The sequence below is a fragment of the Zeus faber genome (assembly GCF_960531495.2).
Source record: "Zeus faber genome assembly, chromosome: 1".
Classification (NCBI taxonomy): domain Eukaryota; kingdom Metazoa; phylum Chordata; class Actinopteri; order Zeiformes; family Zeidae; genus Zeus; species Zeus faber.
The window spans coordinates 62,232,621-62,250,395 of NC_137193.1; the positions used below are offsets into that span (position 1 = coordinate 62,232,621).

At 44.4% G+C, this 17,775-nt stretch overlaps 1 protein-coding gene across 1 annotated transcript in view; it reads right to left on the reverse strand.

Moving 5' to 3' along the window:
- Nucleotides 1-17,533, reverse strand: part of aspm (assembly factor for spindle microtubules) — a gene marked incomplete at its 5' end in the record, with an annotated part of 36,726 nt that extends 19,193 nt beyond the window's left edge. Inside the window, 17 exons of the mRNA XM_079998220.1 lie at nt 2,801-2,929; nt 3,064-3,212; nt 4,264-4,468; nt 4,749-4,961; nt 5,062-5,147; nt 5,780-5,925; nt 6,961-7,136; nt 10,374-10,504; nt 11,807-11,948; nt 12,043-12,110; nt 12,259-12,498; nt 13,501-13,647; nt 13,739-13,840; nt 13,953-14,042; nt 14,272-15,709; nt 16,517-16,660; nt 17,270-17,533. Coding sequence (XP_079854346.1) covers nt 2,801-2,929; nt 3,064-3,212; nt 4,264-4,468; nt 4,749-4,961; nt 5,062-5,147; nt 5,780-5,925; nt 6,961-7,136; nt 10,374-10,504; nt 11,807-11,948; nt 12,043-12,110; nt 12,259-12,498; nt 13,501-13,647; nt 13,739-13,840; nt 13,953-14,042; nt 14,272-15,709; nt 16,517-16,660; nt 17,270-17,533 — 3,870 coding nt within the window. The remainder of the gene's footprint in view (nt 1-2,800; nt 2,930-3,063; nt 3,213-4,263; nt 4,469-4,748; nt 4,962-5,061; nt 5,148-5,779; nt 5,926-6,960; nt 7,137-10,373; nt 10,505-11,806; nt 11,949-12,042; nt 12,111-12,258; nt 12,499-13,500; nt 13,648-13,738; nt 13,841-13,952; nt 14,043-14,271; nt 15,710-16,516; nt 16,661-17,269) is intronic.
- Nucleotides 17,534-17,775: the final 242 nt, after the last annotated feature.

Sequence of the window (17,775 nt, forward strand, 5' to 3'; positions counted from 1 at the left end):
GCTCAGGCCAACCCAAAGAAGTGTGCCGTGGGACGGCGAGAGGTACTGTATCTGGGGTACCACTTGGGCGAAAGGCCTGGTCTGACCCAAACTTGATAAAACCACTGCGGTTGCAAACACGCTGAGACCAAGAACCAAGAAGGAGGTGAGGCAGTTCTTTGGGCTGGCCGGCTACTATAGGAGGTTTGTCCCCAATTTTTTAGAGCTAACCAGCCCCTTTGACAGACTTAACTTGAAAGGGTGCTCCAGATCCGGTCCAGTGGTCAGAGAAGTGCCAGCAAACGTTGTGAGGGTAATGTCAGCTCTCTGTGGGAAGCAAGTACTGTTTCTCTCTCAGACAGTGTTGTAACTTCTCTCTCCCTTTCTGTCTGCAGACCAACGCAGAGGGCTGGGCGCACTCTTGTCCCAGGAGGTGGAGTGGGCCGAGCGTCCGGTTCTGTTACTCAGCCGCAAGCTCTCAGAGTGGGAGTCGATGTAAAGCACGGTGGAGAAGGAGTGCTTAGCTATCAAGTTGGCAGTAGGTTCCCTCCGCTACTACCACCTGGGACTAGCTTTCACCCTCTGTTCGGACCACACCCCGCTGCAGTGGCTCCACTGCATGAAGGACACAAACGCCCGGATCACCTGGTTGTACCTGGCTCTCCTGCCCTTTAACTTCCGGATGTCCACAGGCCGGCGGCACAGATGGTCGTGGCTGACTTTCTTACGTGTCTTACAGAGGGGATCAGCGCACGGGCTCCTGAGCAGCCCAGCAGAGGAACGCCATTCCCTCTGCACCCGAGAGAATCACTATCATCCGTATTATTATTATAATACTCAGCTGTACAATCCGGCCAGCGTGCCGGATTGTAAAATGGACAATAAAACTCTCGCCATGTTGGCGCACCACAGCCAGAAAGACTCCGTCCCCCTTGCTAAACCCTTAACTGTGGGCAGAAACTCCCAAATCGGTATTATGTAGTGGTGCTACCAAGCAGCCCACACCACAGCTGCAGGAAAGCCCCGTGCAGCCCGCCCCACAGCCACAGAAGACCCCTCGGGCCCCTAGAGAAGCCTGAAGCCCGTGGAGCAACCCCCACACCCGGCCCAAAGGAGCATAACCCAGTCCCATGGAGCATGAGGAGACCCCGCACCCCGGGGCGCACACATACAACCCACCCCCATGTACAGGTATAAGACACAGCCACAGCTGCAAAACCTGGGCTGCAGGTGCCAGGCTCAGACCACAGGCCCGGGGCCAAACCCCACGCCGACAGACCGACATCCCGCCCAAAAGAAGGTTAGCCACAGCTCCACTACAATCAACATTGTTAACACTGTGCTAAATTACAGATAAATACAAAACCTAATAATCAGCCAGCCTTTAAAATAGAAAGTGAATTCATGAAACGATTAACGTGCAAAACGATGCATAATGCATGAAGCGAGCCGCCTGTTCATTACACCGGTTAAACATTGGTTAAACTTATTAAGCACTATTATTATTTTGTTTATGTACACATTCTAAATTACATATTGACAATATTTGCCCTTAAATGTGGTGTACGAAATATGGTTTAGTTGCCCCTTGTGGGTCGTATTTCACGGGGGGGGGTGTCTCTGTTACAGAGAAAAGATTTGAATCATTTGCGAACTTCACCACTCTATCACGGAGCCGATAGAAGCGGTTTTCTCTGGAACATGCCACTTAAATGGGTTAAATAAAAACTGTGGATCGATCTTAAAGTTGTTTTTTTCCAATTTATTAATTTCATGGAGGATTTGGACACAGTGGTCTCGTGTGACACGATTGATCTGTGATAGTGGCAGATCCAGGTTACTTGTATAAATTCTTATATATAATTCCAGTTCCAGACACTAAATAATTGAGTTTTTTATTGCAGATAAATGATTGTATCTATTGTGGCTCACTTCCGTAATCGTGTGGCTTACTTTGGTAATGTTGTTGCATTTGTGGCAGCCCAAAAATATTTTTTATTATTATTGCCCAACCTTACCACTTACTTACCAATCCACCATCCACAAGGTGCCCAATTCTGTTCTGTTAACAATTAAGACCCGGTAAAACCCTGTAAAACCCTGTATACCCTTTATAATACACGTTGATTACCAGTTCAAAAGATTTCTTCAGATAAAATGGGGAAAAAAATACATTAAAGAGCAAAACAATACAAAAAGAGACAGAGCTTTGTAATGCAACTTGTTATAAGAATTTTATATGGCTATATATATTACTGTGCCTTTCACATGGACTCTTGTATGACGTATATGTACTCTGCTTTCCTTCTGTAGGCTAAGCAGAGTTCACGTTTTATTGCTGTATTCTTCTCTCAGATTCTTGTATGATGTATGTGTACTCTGTTCTTATTCTCAAAGCTAGAGTTCATGTCTTAAAAAAAGGACATAAACTAGTCACTTTCTGTGCCTTAATGTAAAGAGGAGGAAGGCAACATGTCTTGATCATAAAGTACGGAAACATCAACATATGGTCGGTCTCAACTAAACTGTCCCATCAATGAAACTGTCATGTCAGCATGATCTATGCAGCGGTGTCGTGACATCTGCTGACCTTCATCCCAGTGGCTCCTCAGCTTCGCCACTCCAACTGTATTAAAAGCTCAGCTCTCCAGTGAGAAACTGAGCATTTCCTCTGTGACATTATGAAACTGCTCCTCTTGTACAAGATTAAATACTTTATTATCCAAAAGTATTTGACTCCGACTTCCTCTGTAACGATTAGTCCGTCCACGAACAAAGGTTACAGTTGTTTTACTTTAACACAACTAATACTTAAACCAACCTGATAGAGTTCGAGATCATTCTTCAGCTTATACTTTCTCCAGGCATCCTGTATGACGCGAGCTGCTCTGGTCTCATTCCGCAAGTCCAAAAGTCGTGCGCAGAGAAAGGACAGATAGGATATCACCACCTGCAATATGGGCACAGGGTAGAGATTAATGAAATGCTTTACACAAATGGTGTACCTACAGAAGAGATCACAGAAGTTCACCTCCCCAAGCGTAAAAGGAGTGAGATTCCTTTTTTAAGGGAGCTGCGTCTAACCTTCTCGTTGGGGATGGTGTTGGACATGTCGGCAGGGTTGATCATGGCAGGGACTCCACCCAGGAAAGCTGTGGCACCATTAATGAGTTTGAAGTTGTTCTTCTCATTTTCCAGGAGCTCTTTGAACTCCATGTTGGGAGATTCTGGACCTGTGGAAAGAAAGGGACCAAAAACAGATGCAACTATGGTTAGGGTTATTCCTGGCTGTCCGGCCAGTGCAATAATCAGAAAGGATATATAACCACGCACACACCCAAATCTTCCATTATTTTCTACATTTTTGAAGGCATGTTTTGTCCTGTGGTACTACCTGCCATATATGCTACATTGATTCAAAAGTCACACTCATTTGGCTTGGGCAGATTTGCGATTAAATCCTCTATCGACTACATCGATCGCGATTGACATTGATGACAATGTATTTGTGTTTTTTTTAATCCACCAGGAAGATTTTGAGGTGTAAGTGCGGGGGGGGTCTCCACTCAGAGCTGTCGAGTACCCCTAGTGATTGGATCTCACATTCCCTTTTCTACTGGCCCGTGCAGAGCCGTTATAAGGGGCAGGTGCTAAAACAAAACAAACAAAAAAAAAAAAAAAAGCACATGGAACCCCAGCTACGGTTCTAGGCATTTCACTGCTCTGGGAAAATGGAGCAGCATGGTGGCGCCCCGGCAGGACGCCTATGATCTGCACTCCGCTGTGTGCACATAGTGGGTGCGCCGAGGACACGTTGCTCAATTATGCCCATTCACGCTTAAAATAAATAAATAAATAAATTGAAAATACATTAATAAATAAATAAAACATGCCTGATTAAAAGGGAACCATGGCGCATCAAGGGGCAATTGCTCAGGCACCTCTGCCTGCAACCCCCACACATGCCTGCTACTCAATATGCAAATCCTTTGATTATAATATAGAAATCTAGAATATAATCTCATAGAGAAATATTTAGATTTATTTTGTTTCCTTAGTATTACTTGTATGGACAATGGAACAACCCAAATGTAACTCAGAGAATTGCAGCTGGTATTTCAATTTATTTATTTAGTTGATTCATTATTTATTTATTAATTAATTCACAAGATAAGAGGTGCACCTAGTTCTGGTAGGCCAAGGAAATTGGCAAAGCTTACATCACAGTATGGGGGAACCGGTGTCACGGCAGGAAAAAAAGGTTAGATTTCCAGAGCAACGTACCGCTTCTGGCCGTTAACAAGGAGTCAAAGGAGGTGTCAGAGTCACTTGCTGAGCAGTCAAGTTCGACTCTGCCTCTGTGGGAACAATCCACAGTTTGGGTGGTGCAGCGGCTGATGGCCTCCACCGGCAGGCAGTTGGGGTGGTAGTGGTGGATCAGATAGCTGAGGATGCGGCCATCGGAGAAGGACACAGTGAAGTTCTCCACCTGAGAGACAAATAGTCTAATGGAATCATCACTATTTGAAGACATGTTAAGCGACACTGGGACTGATTATCAAAACTTCCATAGTATTGACCAGATCAGTGGTATCAAACATTGAAACATTCTACGGCATTCAATATCAAAGGAAGGTACCTAAATAGCTCAACTCTGCAGAGTCAGAGGGTCTAAAGTAAAACTAAAAGTTTGAACTGCAAGAGTTAATGAGCCAAGAAACATAAACCTGGGCAATATGCAAGTAGGCATCATTTATTGTTTAACTAACTCTGAGGTTGTGGTAGTCACAGACGGCGTTGACCCATTCCATCAGCAGGGTGATCTTGGTGCTGCTGTGTTGAAAGGGCACAGTGGCCCTTGCGGTTCTTGGCTCAGGGCCCCTGTTGGCTCTCAGAGATGCCAGCTTCTGCTTTGTGCTTAAAGTTCTCTTCAGGAAGCCAACCTCCTTGATCAGCTCATCCTCATTCAAAATCACCTCCACCTTAGAGGAGAACATTGGCATGGATTTGGATATGTATTCAGAGAAATTGGTTAATAGAAAAATGTCTAAATTACATTGCATAAATGAAACAAAAACACACCTGGAAAGCAAAAATTATTTTCCACAGGAGGCTCAAAGTCTTCTCTCTGTGTCCGTCCACAATGTCTCTTGAGCTGATGACTGATCCTGGAAAAGATTTACACTTATTTACACTGTTTTTTTCAAAAGACCTTCATGGTGCTGTTGAGATAACTTATAGTGTTGATTTACTCATCTCAGCGACCTTCAAGATTTAAACAGAGGCTAATACCATTTTTACACAAATTTATGGCGATTGATGCCTTCCCATTGCCAGGAGAAATGCCGTTCTTTATTTATTTTTCCTGACGTGTCCCATTCAACGTCACAAATACACCATAGTCTGAATACGCCGAATCTGATCATTCCTGAACGACCCAACACAAGAAGCAAGCCGGTGGGCACCCGCACCAGCACCAGAGAGCTGAGACGCTCAATTCAGAGACTGGCTTGGGGTGGTGCTGGACTCCTTCAGAGCCCAGTGGGGAGTGTGGGAATTCTACGCTATGCTCCCCATGGAACAGTCCCCACACTCAAAACATTTCATGGTCGCTCATGCAGGAAAAAAAGTAATTCAATTCTGATTTTGGACTCTAACTGGGATATGAAATGATGGTCTCACAGGTTACAGTACTTATTGATGCGATTCAGTCAACACTTTCAATAAGACATTTTGTTAAAATAAATAAAATGGAAGGGTAAAATGGGATTGCAGTGCTGAAATGACTAATCACATTTACCGTGTTCGTCCCCGAGGTCAACGCCTTTGGTGTTGAGCACCTGCAGAGCGATGTCCACGTTGTGGATCTTCTGCAGGCGGCTTATGGCAGGTATGCGCAGCTTACGAGACATTCTCCAATCCTGGATGAAGAGCTCCATCACACGCCTGGAGGTAAAGCAGCAGGACGTTCAAAAGAACAAAACAAACTTCAGCAAGTTATTAACAGGAGTTAATTAGTTGAGTAGTCTAAAAGTGGTAGATAGATGTTATAAGAGCAATTTGAAACCGTTAATCACATTCTTTAATAAACAAATCATATATAAAATGCCCCGACCGTTGCGGTGCGGCCAAGCCACGGGGGGCCAGGGACTGGGAAGGCGTAACTAGGCCGCAGGCTTTACAGCGCGGATTTACAGGTGGGGACCTGCAGCACCGGGAAACGCACCTGACGAAGGGTCCCTAACAAGGGGATGCCGACACCGGGAAAACAATCTTCTGTACGCCACATTTCAGTGCAAATTTTGTCAATATGTAATTTAAATGTGTACATGAATAAAATAACAATAATAGGACCTAAAGAGTTAAACTGATGTAATGTTTAACCAGTGTAATTAATAGACTGCTCACTTTGTGCGTGTGAACCGCACAGCACTTGTAAATTAAAGTGATATTTTAAAAGGCTGGCTGCCACAGTGTAAATAATGCCAGCTATAACATTCCTTCTCAGCCCTGGAACTCAAACCATTTTCTGACTCCCCAAAAAAAAAAAAACACATATTGAAATCATTAAATTAATATTGCAAACATGCAACAATTAGTTGATTAATGGCTTGAACTGAGTAATTATAGCCAACTAGGAAAATCTTGAGTCGGGTGCAGCCCTACCTGTTTCGTAGATTCAATCAATTTATATCAGAACTATAAATACGAATCCTCTGCAAATATTTTACTATATCAAATAAAAGTAATTCATACTTTACAGCATATCTTATGTTTAGTGTTCGCCAAAAATGTTAATATTTAATTAATTAGTAAAATGCATTCAAATGTTGCATATTTGCCTTTCTGTTCCCCCCTCCATGGGAAAAAAAACAGAGGTTACATTTTCTGAACACATTTGCCAATCTTTTTTTTTTTTTTTCCTTTGTTATATATTCAATTTCATGTACTTGGAAGTTTAATGTGAGAGACATCACTCACACTAAGCGAATACCACATTTCAGGTCGAGCGCCAAATTCTTCACGGAGAAGTCAAACTCATCCAGGGGTGTCTGGGCATGGGAGACAGGCAGGCCCAGGTAGCCCAGGTGCCGAGGTAGGATGCCCTCACCACTCAAGAAGTCCCTGGAGAAGGCCAAGAGCAGGTCTTTGCTCGTCTGCATAGAGAAGGGGGGGCGGGCGGACACACACACACACACACACACACACACACACACACACACACACACACACACACACACACACACACACACACACACACACACACACACACACACACACACACACACACACACACACACACACACACACACACGTTACATATAAGCGCTTTCTTCTTCTTTCGGCTGCTCCCATTAGAGGTCGCCACAGCAGATCATCTGCCTCCAATACCTTCTGTTCTGTGCATCTTCCACCCTTACACCAACCACCTGCATGTCCTCCATGTCCATCCTTGTAACTCCCAATGAAAATCTCAACATCCTCAACTCTGCCACCTCCAGTTCAGCCACCTGCCTTTTTGTCAGTGCCACCGCCTCTCAACCGTACAACATAGCTGGTCTCACTACCGTCCTGTAGACCTTCCCCTTCACTCTTGCTGGAACCCTACTGTCACGGATCACTCCGGACACTCTTCTCCACCCACTCCACCCTGCCTGTACTCGCTTGCTCACCTCTCCCCGCTGCTTTGGATGGTCGACCCCAAGTACTTGAACTCACCTTCTCCACCTCCACTCCTTGCATTCTCAGCTTTTCGCCGCCCTCCCTCCCATTCAGGCACATGTCTTCTGTCTTACTCCTTCTGACTTTCATCCCTCTTCTCTCTAATGCATGCCTCCACTTCTCCAGGCTCTCCTCAACCTTCTCCCTACTCTCGCTTCAGATTACAATGTCATCCGCCAATATCATAGTCCACGGAGACTCCTGCCTGATTTAATTTGTAAACCTGTCCATCACCATTGCAAACAATAAAGGGCTCAGAGCTGATCCTTGATGAAATCCCACCTCCACTTTGAATACCTTTGCCACACCAACTGCACACCTTACTTCTGTCTGACTGCCAACATACATATCGTGTACCACTCTTACATACTTTTCTGCCACCCCAACTTCCTCATGCAATACCACTCTTCCTCACTCGGCACCCTATCATATGCATTCCCTAAATCCACAAAGACGCAGTGTAACTCCCTCTGGCCTTCCCTGTACTTTTCCATCAGCATTCTTGAAGCTAACATTGCATCTGTAGTTCTTTCCTGGCATGAAACCATACTGCTGCTTGCTGATCACCACCTCTCCTCTTAACCTAGCCTCCACTACCCTTTCCCATAGCCTCATGCTGTGGCTGATCAACTTCATTCCCCTGTAATTACTACAGCTCTGTACATCTCCCTTATTCTTGAAGATGGGTACCAGTAAACTTCTTCTCCACTCCTCTGGCATCCTCTCCCTTTCCAGGATGGTGTTAAACAGTCTTGTTAGGAACACCACTGCCATCTCACATAAACAGTTCCATGCTTCCCCAGGTATGTCATCTGGGCCAACTGCCTTTCCACTCTGTATCTTCTTTAATGCTGTTCTCACCTCATCCTTGCTAATTTGCTGCACTTCTTGATCCACTATCCCCACATCATCCACTCTTCTCTCCCTCTCATTTTCTTCATTCATCAACTCCTCAAAGAACTCCTTCCACCTTCTCAACACACTCCTCACTCATCAGCACATTCCCATCATTATCCTTCATCACCCTAACCTGCTGTACATCCTTCCCAGCTTGGTCCCTTTGTCTTGCCAATCGGTACAAGTCCCTTTCTCCTTCCTTTCTGTCCAACCTCTCATACAATTCGTCGTATGCCTTTTCCTTTGCCACTTCTCTCTTCGCCTTGCGCCGCATCAGCTTGTACTCCAGTCTATTTTTTCATCTCTCTGACTATCCCATTTGTTCTTCGCCAACCTCTTCTGCTCTATGCTCTCCTGTACTTCCTCATTCCACCACCAAGAGTCCTTGTCTTCCTTCCTCTTCCCGCATGATACACCGAGTACCTTCTTGGCCGTCTCCCTCACCACTTCTGCAGTTGTTTCCCAGTCATCTGGTAATCGTTCATTTCCACCTATAGCCTGCCTTACCTCTTCCTGCATGCAACACTCCTCCTTTTTCAACTTTCACCATTTTATCTTTGGCTCTTCTTTCACTCTCTTCCTCTTCTTGGCCTCCAGAGTCATTCTACAGACCACCATCCGATGCTGCCTAGCAACACACTCCCCTACCACCACTTTTCAGTCACTAATCTCTTTCAGATTGCACCTCCTGCATAAGATGTAGTCCCCCTGTGTGCACCTTCCTCAACTCTTGTATGTCACCCTTTGATCTTCCCTCTTCTTGAAGAGGTATTCACAACAGACAATTCCATCCTTTTGGTGAAATCCACCACCATCTGTCCTTCCACATTCCTCTCCTTGACACCATACCTACCCAACACCTATGTCTCTGATCCCTTCGCCACAATGCCCATTGAGATCTGCTCCAACGACCACTCTCTCTCCCTTGGGGACGCTCTCCACCACTACATCCAACTCACTAAAGAATTCGTCTTTCTCTTCCATCTCACACCCAACTTGGGAGCATATGCACTGACCACATTCTTTATCACCCCATCAATTTCCAGCTTCATGCTCATCACACTGTCCGACACTCTCGTCACCTCCAAAACACCTGACACATTCTTCCTTCAAGACTATCCCAACCCCATTTCTCCTGCTATCCACTCCATGGTAGAACAGTTTGTACCCGACACAATAAGCTCTATAAGCTCTAAAAATACTAAAATGTACGTAATGGACACGAAGTGCTCACGCAAGGGGCGGCGAATTATATAATTATAGAACCCAGAATCGCGATTGTGGGGCAGTGCGCCATATACTGTATGTGGATGCAAGTGCGCATAATTTTTATAAAAAAGTAATACATTTCTGCTGAAAAACTGCATATTTTTCAAAAGTTAATTTTTAGATTTGAATAATTACAAGGCTTTAAGTATATCAAAGAGTCAATATTGTACTGTGATGGAAGGTTTTTCTTTTTACAACTCAATGGTTAAATAAAGATATATTACTTATATGAATTCATGCATCAATTAATCTCATCATAACACATGGGCCTGGCCTACAATAATATATTGACTATTTTTGTGTTTGTCATACTATAAGAATGATTTATTGCTTGTGTTTAGTAAATGATACAAAAGATAATGAACTAAAGATAAGACAAAAAAACATTGCATACGAAATGGAAGTATTGGTCTAGATAGATAGATGGATAAATAAAATTGCAATTACATAATTTTCCCAAATCGTTCAGCCCTACTTTCTGGTGTGCGTTGTTGACATGGCTTTACCTTGAACTCTGCATCCATGCAGAACAGGCAGGGGTCGTGCTGGATCAGCCGAGACCCTTTGGCTCTGTCCAGGAAACACACCAGAAGGAGGAGCTTCTTGAGGGTGAAGCGAGAAAGTGCCTCCTCATGGCCTAATATTGAGACAAAAAAACAACAACAACAAAAAGGTTCAGGTATAGCGAGGTTGTGCTATGAAAAGTTAAAAATGATGGCCTGGGTCGAAAAGAAATAAAATAGGGAAGCTATCCTTTTGTCAGTGTTCATACTGGCAGTAAAAAATAGAATTCAAAAGGTTATTTTCAAGGTGTTTCATTTTCTAAAGACGAAATTAAAAAAGGCACTTCAAGCACCTAAAGAACCTGTTTAGAACCTGTTTAATGTAAATCATGGCCAGGATTCATATTTTTATTTTGACATCTTCTTTTGGAATGCAAACTGGAAACGTGTTCATTTTGCAACATATTTACCAAAAGTCCAGTATACTGGATGACACGTTTACTAAATCAAAACCCCCAATAAGTTGACAATTGAACAATTCACTGCCTTAATCAATAAAGCATTTTGATTCTCAAGTGTATCACTTAAGCAAACCATATCTCCAAGATAATTAGCTTGATGGAGCAAAAACATTTTGCTGACTGGGTCAGGGCTCAACACAAATTTTTAAAAGTGGTTGCCAGGCTGGCAACCAGGCATTAGCCTTGCATTGTGGAAACTGAAAATATGGTTGCCATTTTAGTCACCTTTTATTTTGAGTAATTAAGAAACTGTATCTGCATCAGCATCTTTCCATTTAAAAACAGACCCGCCAACCTTTGGAAAATATTTTGAGTACCACAATAGTGTAATCGCCGTGGCATTTGAGTTACTGAAGCTAATCATTATTAATACTATCTGTCTACAAAGAACTGGTAATTGTATTGTAACCACTATATGTTGACAAATTTAACCAAATTGACTAGAAAAACAAATCAAACTCAAGACATTTCCTGTATATTTTTAGTTTAGTTAGTTTATCTAAATACACAATATAGTTTGTTAGTGTTCATTTTTTTCTGTCTAGTTTTCACTAAAATGTTTTTCCACACCTATTTTTAGTTTTTAGGAGTAGTTTTAGTTAACTGTACTGAAATATACTTGTGGTGGTGGTAGCTGGTGGTTTTCCAGGTTCCATGAACGCATCGCTTTCGACACACATTAAAGTTTTTAGAGCCCATGAAGGCAGCATTGCTTTGTAACGCTTTCAACCGGGGTGGACCCGGACGGTGTCCATGTCTAACATGATATCAGAGAACAAGTCCACTAGTTAATTTATCACAGATAGCATCGTTCTCTCAGAGAGATAAAAAAAATAAAACAAAATGCTCCAATGAGTCGACTCCACCCCCCCTACAATACCTAGTACATGTTATAATTTGTGCCTTCTTGTTTACCGTCTTTGTACAGATGAGGCACATTGGCATGCCTGAACTCGGCAGCAATGTCGGGATTCCAGAGCATCCGTCCAAGGATGAACATGGCCAGACCCAAGATGTCACTGTTGCTCTCAAGTGGGATCAGCTCACCGTAGATGGTCTGATAGAGAGCATTGCACAGTGGAGTTAGGGCTCACCTGAAGTGTAAGGGCATCGAGAAAGGACAAAATAAATAGAAAATATTTTGAGATTACCTCAAGTCCGATGCGTAACCACAGGGGGTTGTAGGAAAGGAGCCAATTGAGGACTTTTTGCCGTTCCCCTTTAAACACAGACACAAGGAGAGAACATCACATTCCCTCTGATCCAAACAGAGAAAACAGTATGTCAAGCAAGACGTGGAAGGAAAAAAAAAATTATTCAAAATAAACAAAAAATGCACTCTGAAGCTACAACTTCTTGAGTCCTACCTATGTCTTTCCAAAGATGGCGGTCTTTACGGACCAGAAGCCTCTTGGCCTCCACCTCAAGCTCCAGCCTCCGGATGGCTCTGACTACGGCCTCGGATGCGAACAGCTGACACGCGGAGCGACGGAGGCGGTTCAGTCGCCGTCTGGCCGTGTACATGCTGAAGGACATCTCCTCTTTGGTGGGAGCTTTGGGCACACTGAATTTGGCGTCGCTGCTCATGGCGAGGGACACAGCGTTCACTGCAGAAGACGCGGACAACTGGGTGTTAGGGTTAGGGTTAATTCTAAGAATCATATGGGCGATTCCTTCGCGGCTGTATGTGAATGACCCCTTTTCCACCAAGGCATTTTGAAGAGGGTGCCTAATCTGGAACCAGTTCTTCGCATTTCGCCAGCAAAAGAACCGGGTCTGGAACTGGAAAACGGGTTCCAGACCGGCAACAAAAAACCAGGGCACAGACAAGCAAGCTCTACCAAAACACTGTGGCCGCCATTTATTTTTTTTACCACTTCAGCAGTGCGGAATTCATGGACATAGAATCTGGTCCATGGAGCTGTCAAGTGGACAAATTAAATGAAAATATTGTGAAATATATCATATTTTATTGAGTCAGAGCACACTTTTTCTTTATATTCTTAGAAGGCATAAACTCGGAGCAGCTCGTGGAGGCCAGAGCACCGGCAGCTTACACAACAGCGGCAGCACTGCCAGAGCTCTGGGCTCCGTGGACTGCTGGATTTGTTGTGGTTTTCAACATTCACTACCAAATTGTCCCAGTTTTCACCACAAAAAAATAATATTAATAATAATAAACTTGTTTTCATTGTTTACATTAGATGTTTATCATGTTCTGTCCCACTCATTACCTAAATAAAAAAATTTTAAAAAAAACAGTACACCAAAAAACATAAGCGATGATGATGATAATAATAATAATAATAATAATAATAATAATAATAATAATCCCCCATTCTGATGAAAAGACGTCTGCAGACATCTACAGTGACGTAATGACATGGCTTTCTGACCCGTTTTTCCCGTGGAAAAGGCACCTGGTTCTTAGGAGGTTTACAGGTTGAACCAACTGCAAACCGGCACAAGCACCAGTCCAGAACCAGCACTAGATTTTAATTGGTGGAAAATGGGTATACATGAAGCTGAATTAAAGAGACCCTCCTCCCGCACCCAGTTTGTCTCCTCACTGTATTGTTATCAATGCATTTCACACAGCATCGCTTTACCTTTCGCAACCTTGGTGTTGACTTTGAAGTCGTCCGGTGTGAGGACGTAGTTGATCCACCAGGTGAATCCTCGCTCCTGCTTCTCAATCCACCTCTCGTCATAAAACATGTTCTTGGCGGCAAACGGCATCGGGTGCCTTGGTATCGCTGAAGAAAACCAATTTCCCGCAGTTAGCAAAGACTACGGCAACATTGACATAAAATGGTCATGGACAATAGAGCACAAAAATGTAAATACCCGTTTGAGCAGGTTTGATGAAGGTCAGCTTTCCCCGAGCCACCCCAATGACTTTTGCCATTCTCACGGGTTGTCCACCAACTGACTTGAGAGACTGGGCACCTTTAAAAAGAGATTTCTTCAATTAGTTCTACTTTTGTCTGCCCGTCATATGTGACGGAGTCTTGGGGAGATTGCAGGTATAGCAGACGCACATTATCGGATGTCACCATACCTTGGGGTTTGGAGCTGGGCTGTTTGGCTTGAGCGCGAGCCACACGCCTTGTGGCCTTCGCAGACAATGAGGACATGGCACAAACTGAGCCTGTGGTGAAATTTTAGTTCACATTCTCATCAATAAGTTACACAACAAATTGTATCTTATTCTTTTGACGATGCCATACCACCAAAATGATCAAACTATAGACAATCATAGGTTTCACTAAGCATCAAGGCCCTCTTGTTTACTTAAGTATTATTTTGCACACATACACATTTCACAGTTGGGAAACCAGTTCTGCAATCAAGAACAAATCCACTAAACATTTTCTCACCCGCCGGTCGCGGCTGCCGTCTCTCCGACACACTTGTCCTTTTCTCACACGCCGATTTTAACGTTTCCCTCGCGACACCAGCTGCTGCTCTGCGTCTTTTCACACGGTCTGTTTTCTCTGCCTCTTCAACTTTCACCTTGCTCCTCAAATACTCATCGCTCTTCCTCTTCTTGCCCCTCGCCGCCATGTCAGACTTGTCCTCGGTGTGGACAGGGAAGGTCGCCAGTGGTAGGAAGTGAACGGGCGAGAGTGGAGAGGCAACAGGAAAGACGTCCGGAACAGGAGGACCGCTACCTGCCGGAGAAAGGCCGAGGGAGACTGTCTGCCAGTGCGGCAGCATGGTGTCACAGAGAGAGCTGGTAGCCTGGGAGTTCCGCCAGATGTCCATCCTGCCACCGGAGTCGATGACAGGGAGGTCCGGGGTTCCTGGCACCGACACGTTTGGGCTGCATCTGTTAGACAGTTCAAGTGTCTTCTCCATTAGCCTCCGCCGAGACTTCCTCGTTCTCCTGCCACCTGAGCTGCCGACTTCAACAGGCATCCCTGCCACTGGTGCTTTACTCTTGGTGACTGTGGCAGAAGTAAAAGAAAGCTTTTTGACTTCCTTGCCCACATTGTCAGCCCTTGTCGCAATAACCTGGCTTGTGACCGGCTTTTTGCTGACGAAGAAAGTACACCTCGTCTCCTTGCCTGCGGGGGGCTGTCCAGGGCTATCGTGGACTGGTTTATCTGGCCCATAGCAGAGATTCCCAGCCACCGATTCCAAAGAATCTGAGAAGTCATAGCTGGAGCATGCCTCTGGAGGGCTGTAGTTGACCTGGTGCAGATCAGAGTCGATGAGGGCCAGGGCGTCTTTCACAGACAGCTCTGTAGCACCGGTGAGCACTCTGCTGCTGTGATCAGCAGCAGCGGAGAGAGAGCCCGCAGGCAGGCTTTCCGGCATCTGGATACGAGGCATGAGGCGTTTAAGGCTGTCTGGTGTCCCAACCGGTGAGAGGGTCCTGTTAAGCACCCTGGTGAGCTCCATGCATTCAGGTGTTCCCATTAAGCCCAGTGGGCAAGCCGACATGTCATCGGGCTCGCGGAGTTTGGCAGCTGGGACAAGCAGGACAAGAGGAGAGTTCCTCCGGAAGTCCTCAGGACACGCTACGTTGGACAAAGCCAGAGACATTGTCCTCTCAGGGGGTTCACAAGCCCTCTGCTGCCCCTGTCGATCTTTGATGGGACTGCACTTTGATAGGGATCTCTCCCTGCCGGCATGATCCTCGTTGAGTGAAACGAGCGGGCTCCGGGGCTTTTCCCGATTGTATTTCGGCTTCCTGGACACCTGGAAGGTCTTATGGGAAGATATCTTCATGGAGGGTTCAGTTTTCTTGCCCCTGATAACGGCTGGCGGCCTACCTACCCTGTTCTTTTTTATGGAATCCCATAAGGTTTTCTGAAACACAAAAGGTACAACACATAAAAGGCATCTGTGTGGCAAGCCGTTTAAACATTTAATCCATAAGACCACCTAATTCCTTTTTAATTAAACTCAGTACTTCTATTTTAGTTACAAGTTGGATGACGGGTGGATGGCGATGGGGGGGGGGGGGAGATGTACTACTCCATCGGACTGAAACGCGCTGCCAGGGATTGTCAGACGAGCGGTGGACTCTCCACACAGCTAACCTCTTCCAGGTGTATAGGTGTCCCCTGACAGCTCACGCCATACAACTATTTGAATGTCCCCCTTACTTGCCCATAGGGGCGTTCCTAGTGACGTAGGGAGATGCGTCCTTAAAGGTTGTTGATAGTTTAATTTAAAATTTTACTAGTACAAATAGAAATGTTACTTGTAACAATGTGAAAAGGCATTAGTTCCTAATGAATAAGTACTAGTACTCCATTAATAGTGAATAGTAAAACTGAAATAGATAAGTATTACAGTAGTAGCGCATACAGTTTGACTAGTGGAACTAAAATATTTACTAGTAACTGTTGGAATAGCAACTAGTAACTAAAATATAAGTACTATTTACATTTTTGAGGTCACGACCTACAGTATGGAATAAATAAAGACAGACAGGCTCTTGAATCACAGAGACCTGTTCCAATAGTCATTAACAACAGAAATGGCTTTCCTGGACACACCTGAACATCACCACATGCTGTCTACAGGTATGCTGTACATATGTAAACAGTGACCGGCAAACATTTAAGTTATCGGGGAGGCAATTGGGAAGATTTGAATGTGACAAGGGACCTTTTTCGTCTTCGAGGCTTCTGTTCTGCCAAGTAGAACAGCTTGGTGTTTTAAGATTCCATTTGCATTAAAAATGATTATTTCCCGGATCCCGCCTTCCTCTGCTGGGGTCCAGGTGATCGTGAGAGTGAAGTAACTTTCAGGCTGCAAAAAAAAAAAAAAAACAAGCAAATGAAAGGAAATTCGTTTTCATTTGGTTTTGGCCGTTCCATCTTTTGTGGTATGATGGACAAAAGGCCACAGTAGAGTATGTCTTATGACTATTGCCTTCCGACTGGGGATGGATAAAATATCGATCTATTCATCCATACATCGACATAGAAATTTCACAATATTTTATTATGTTTCATTTTATGCAAATATTAAATAAAGAGTCATAAAATAAGCAAATAAAACACAGTTCATCAGCTAAACTATATTCTACTGTTGTCTCGTTCCTCTCAACTCGTGGTGACACGATCATGACATTTTAGTTTAGTTCAAATTATGAATTGTCATGCATATAAACAAAAAGTATGACAGTGTAATAATAACAACATAGTGTAGTTATGTCTACTCGTCCTCTTGAGCAATGTGTCCTCAAAGAAATAGATGGGAACGCAACTAAATCACATGTATTGTATTTTGAAATGTGCATTTTGGTTCATAATCCGCATGGCATTTGGGTGGAATTTAACGATGTCTAAAAAAGGACGCCATAGGCGTGACGATACAACCATTTTTGAGGGATTGAGAGCTCTAATTTCAACTTACCTTAATTGTGAACCGAGTGTGGTCCACAGAAAACCCTTTAAATGACGGGATTTTCTCGATTACGACCTCCGCCTCGGCGTCCACGGTGGGATTTTCAACACGCAAAAATGCCGACTTCGACGTGTTCAACTTCACGGATCCGAACGTAACGAACGGGGCCTTCGAAAACTGAATCAAACTCAACACGGGGACATCGTTTTCTTTGTTGCTGTCTCCTCTCCTTGGCGGACTGAGTTCTATGAATCCCCTTAGGGTCACGGCCATCTTCGTTTCTGCGGAAACATTAAAAACTACCAAAACCATTCGCAGGCACCTCGCGACCGCTACGCACCATCTGAACGAGTCGGAAACGTCCCGGTTTGAAATTCGGTGGCGTTGCCTTTCTAGCCAATGGTAGGCATGGACGGGTTCAGTCCTGTCCAATGGCAGGTGAGGAACCCTCGAATCGCCGCGAATAAACAACGGCCAGCCAATCAGAGGTCCCTTGCGTGTTTAAACTGTCATAA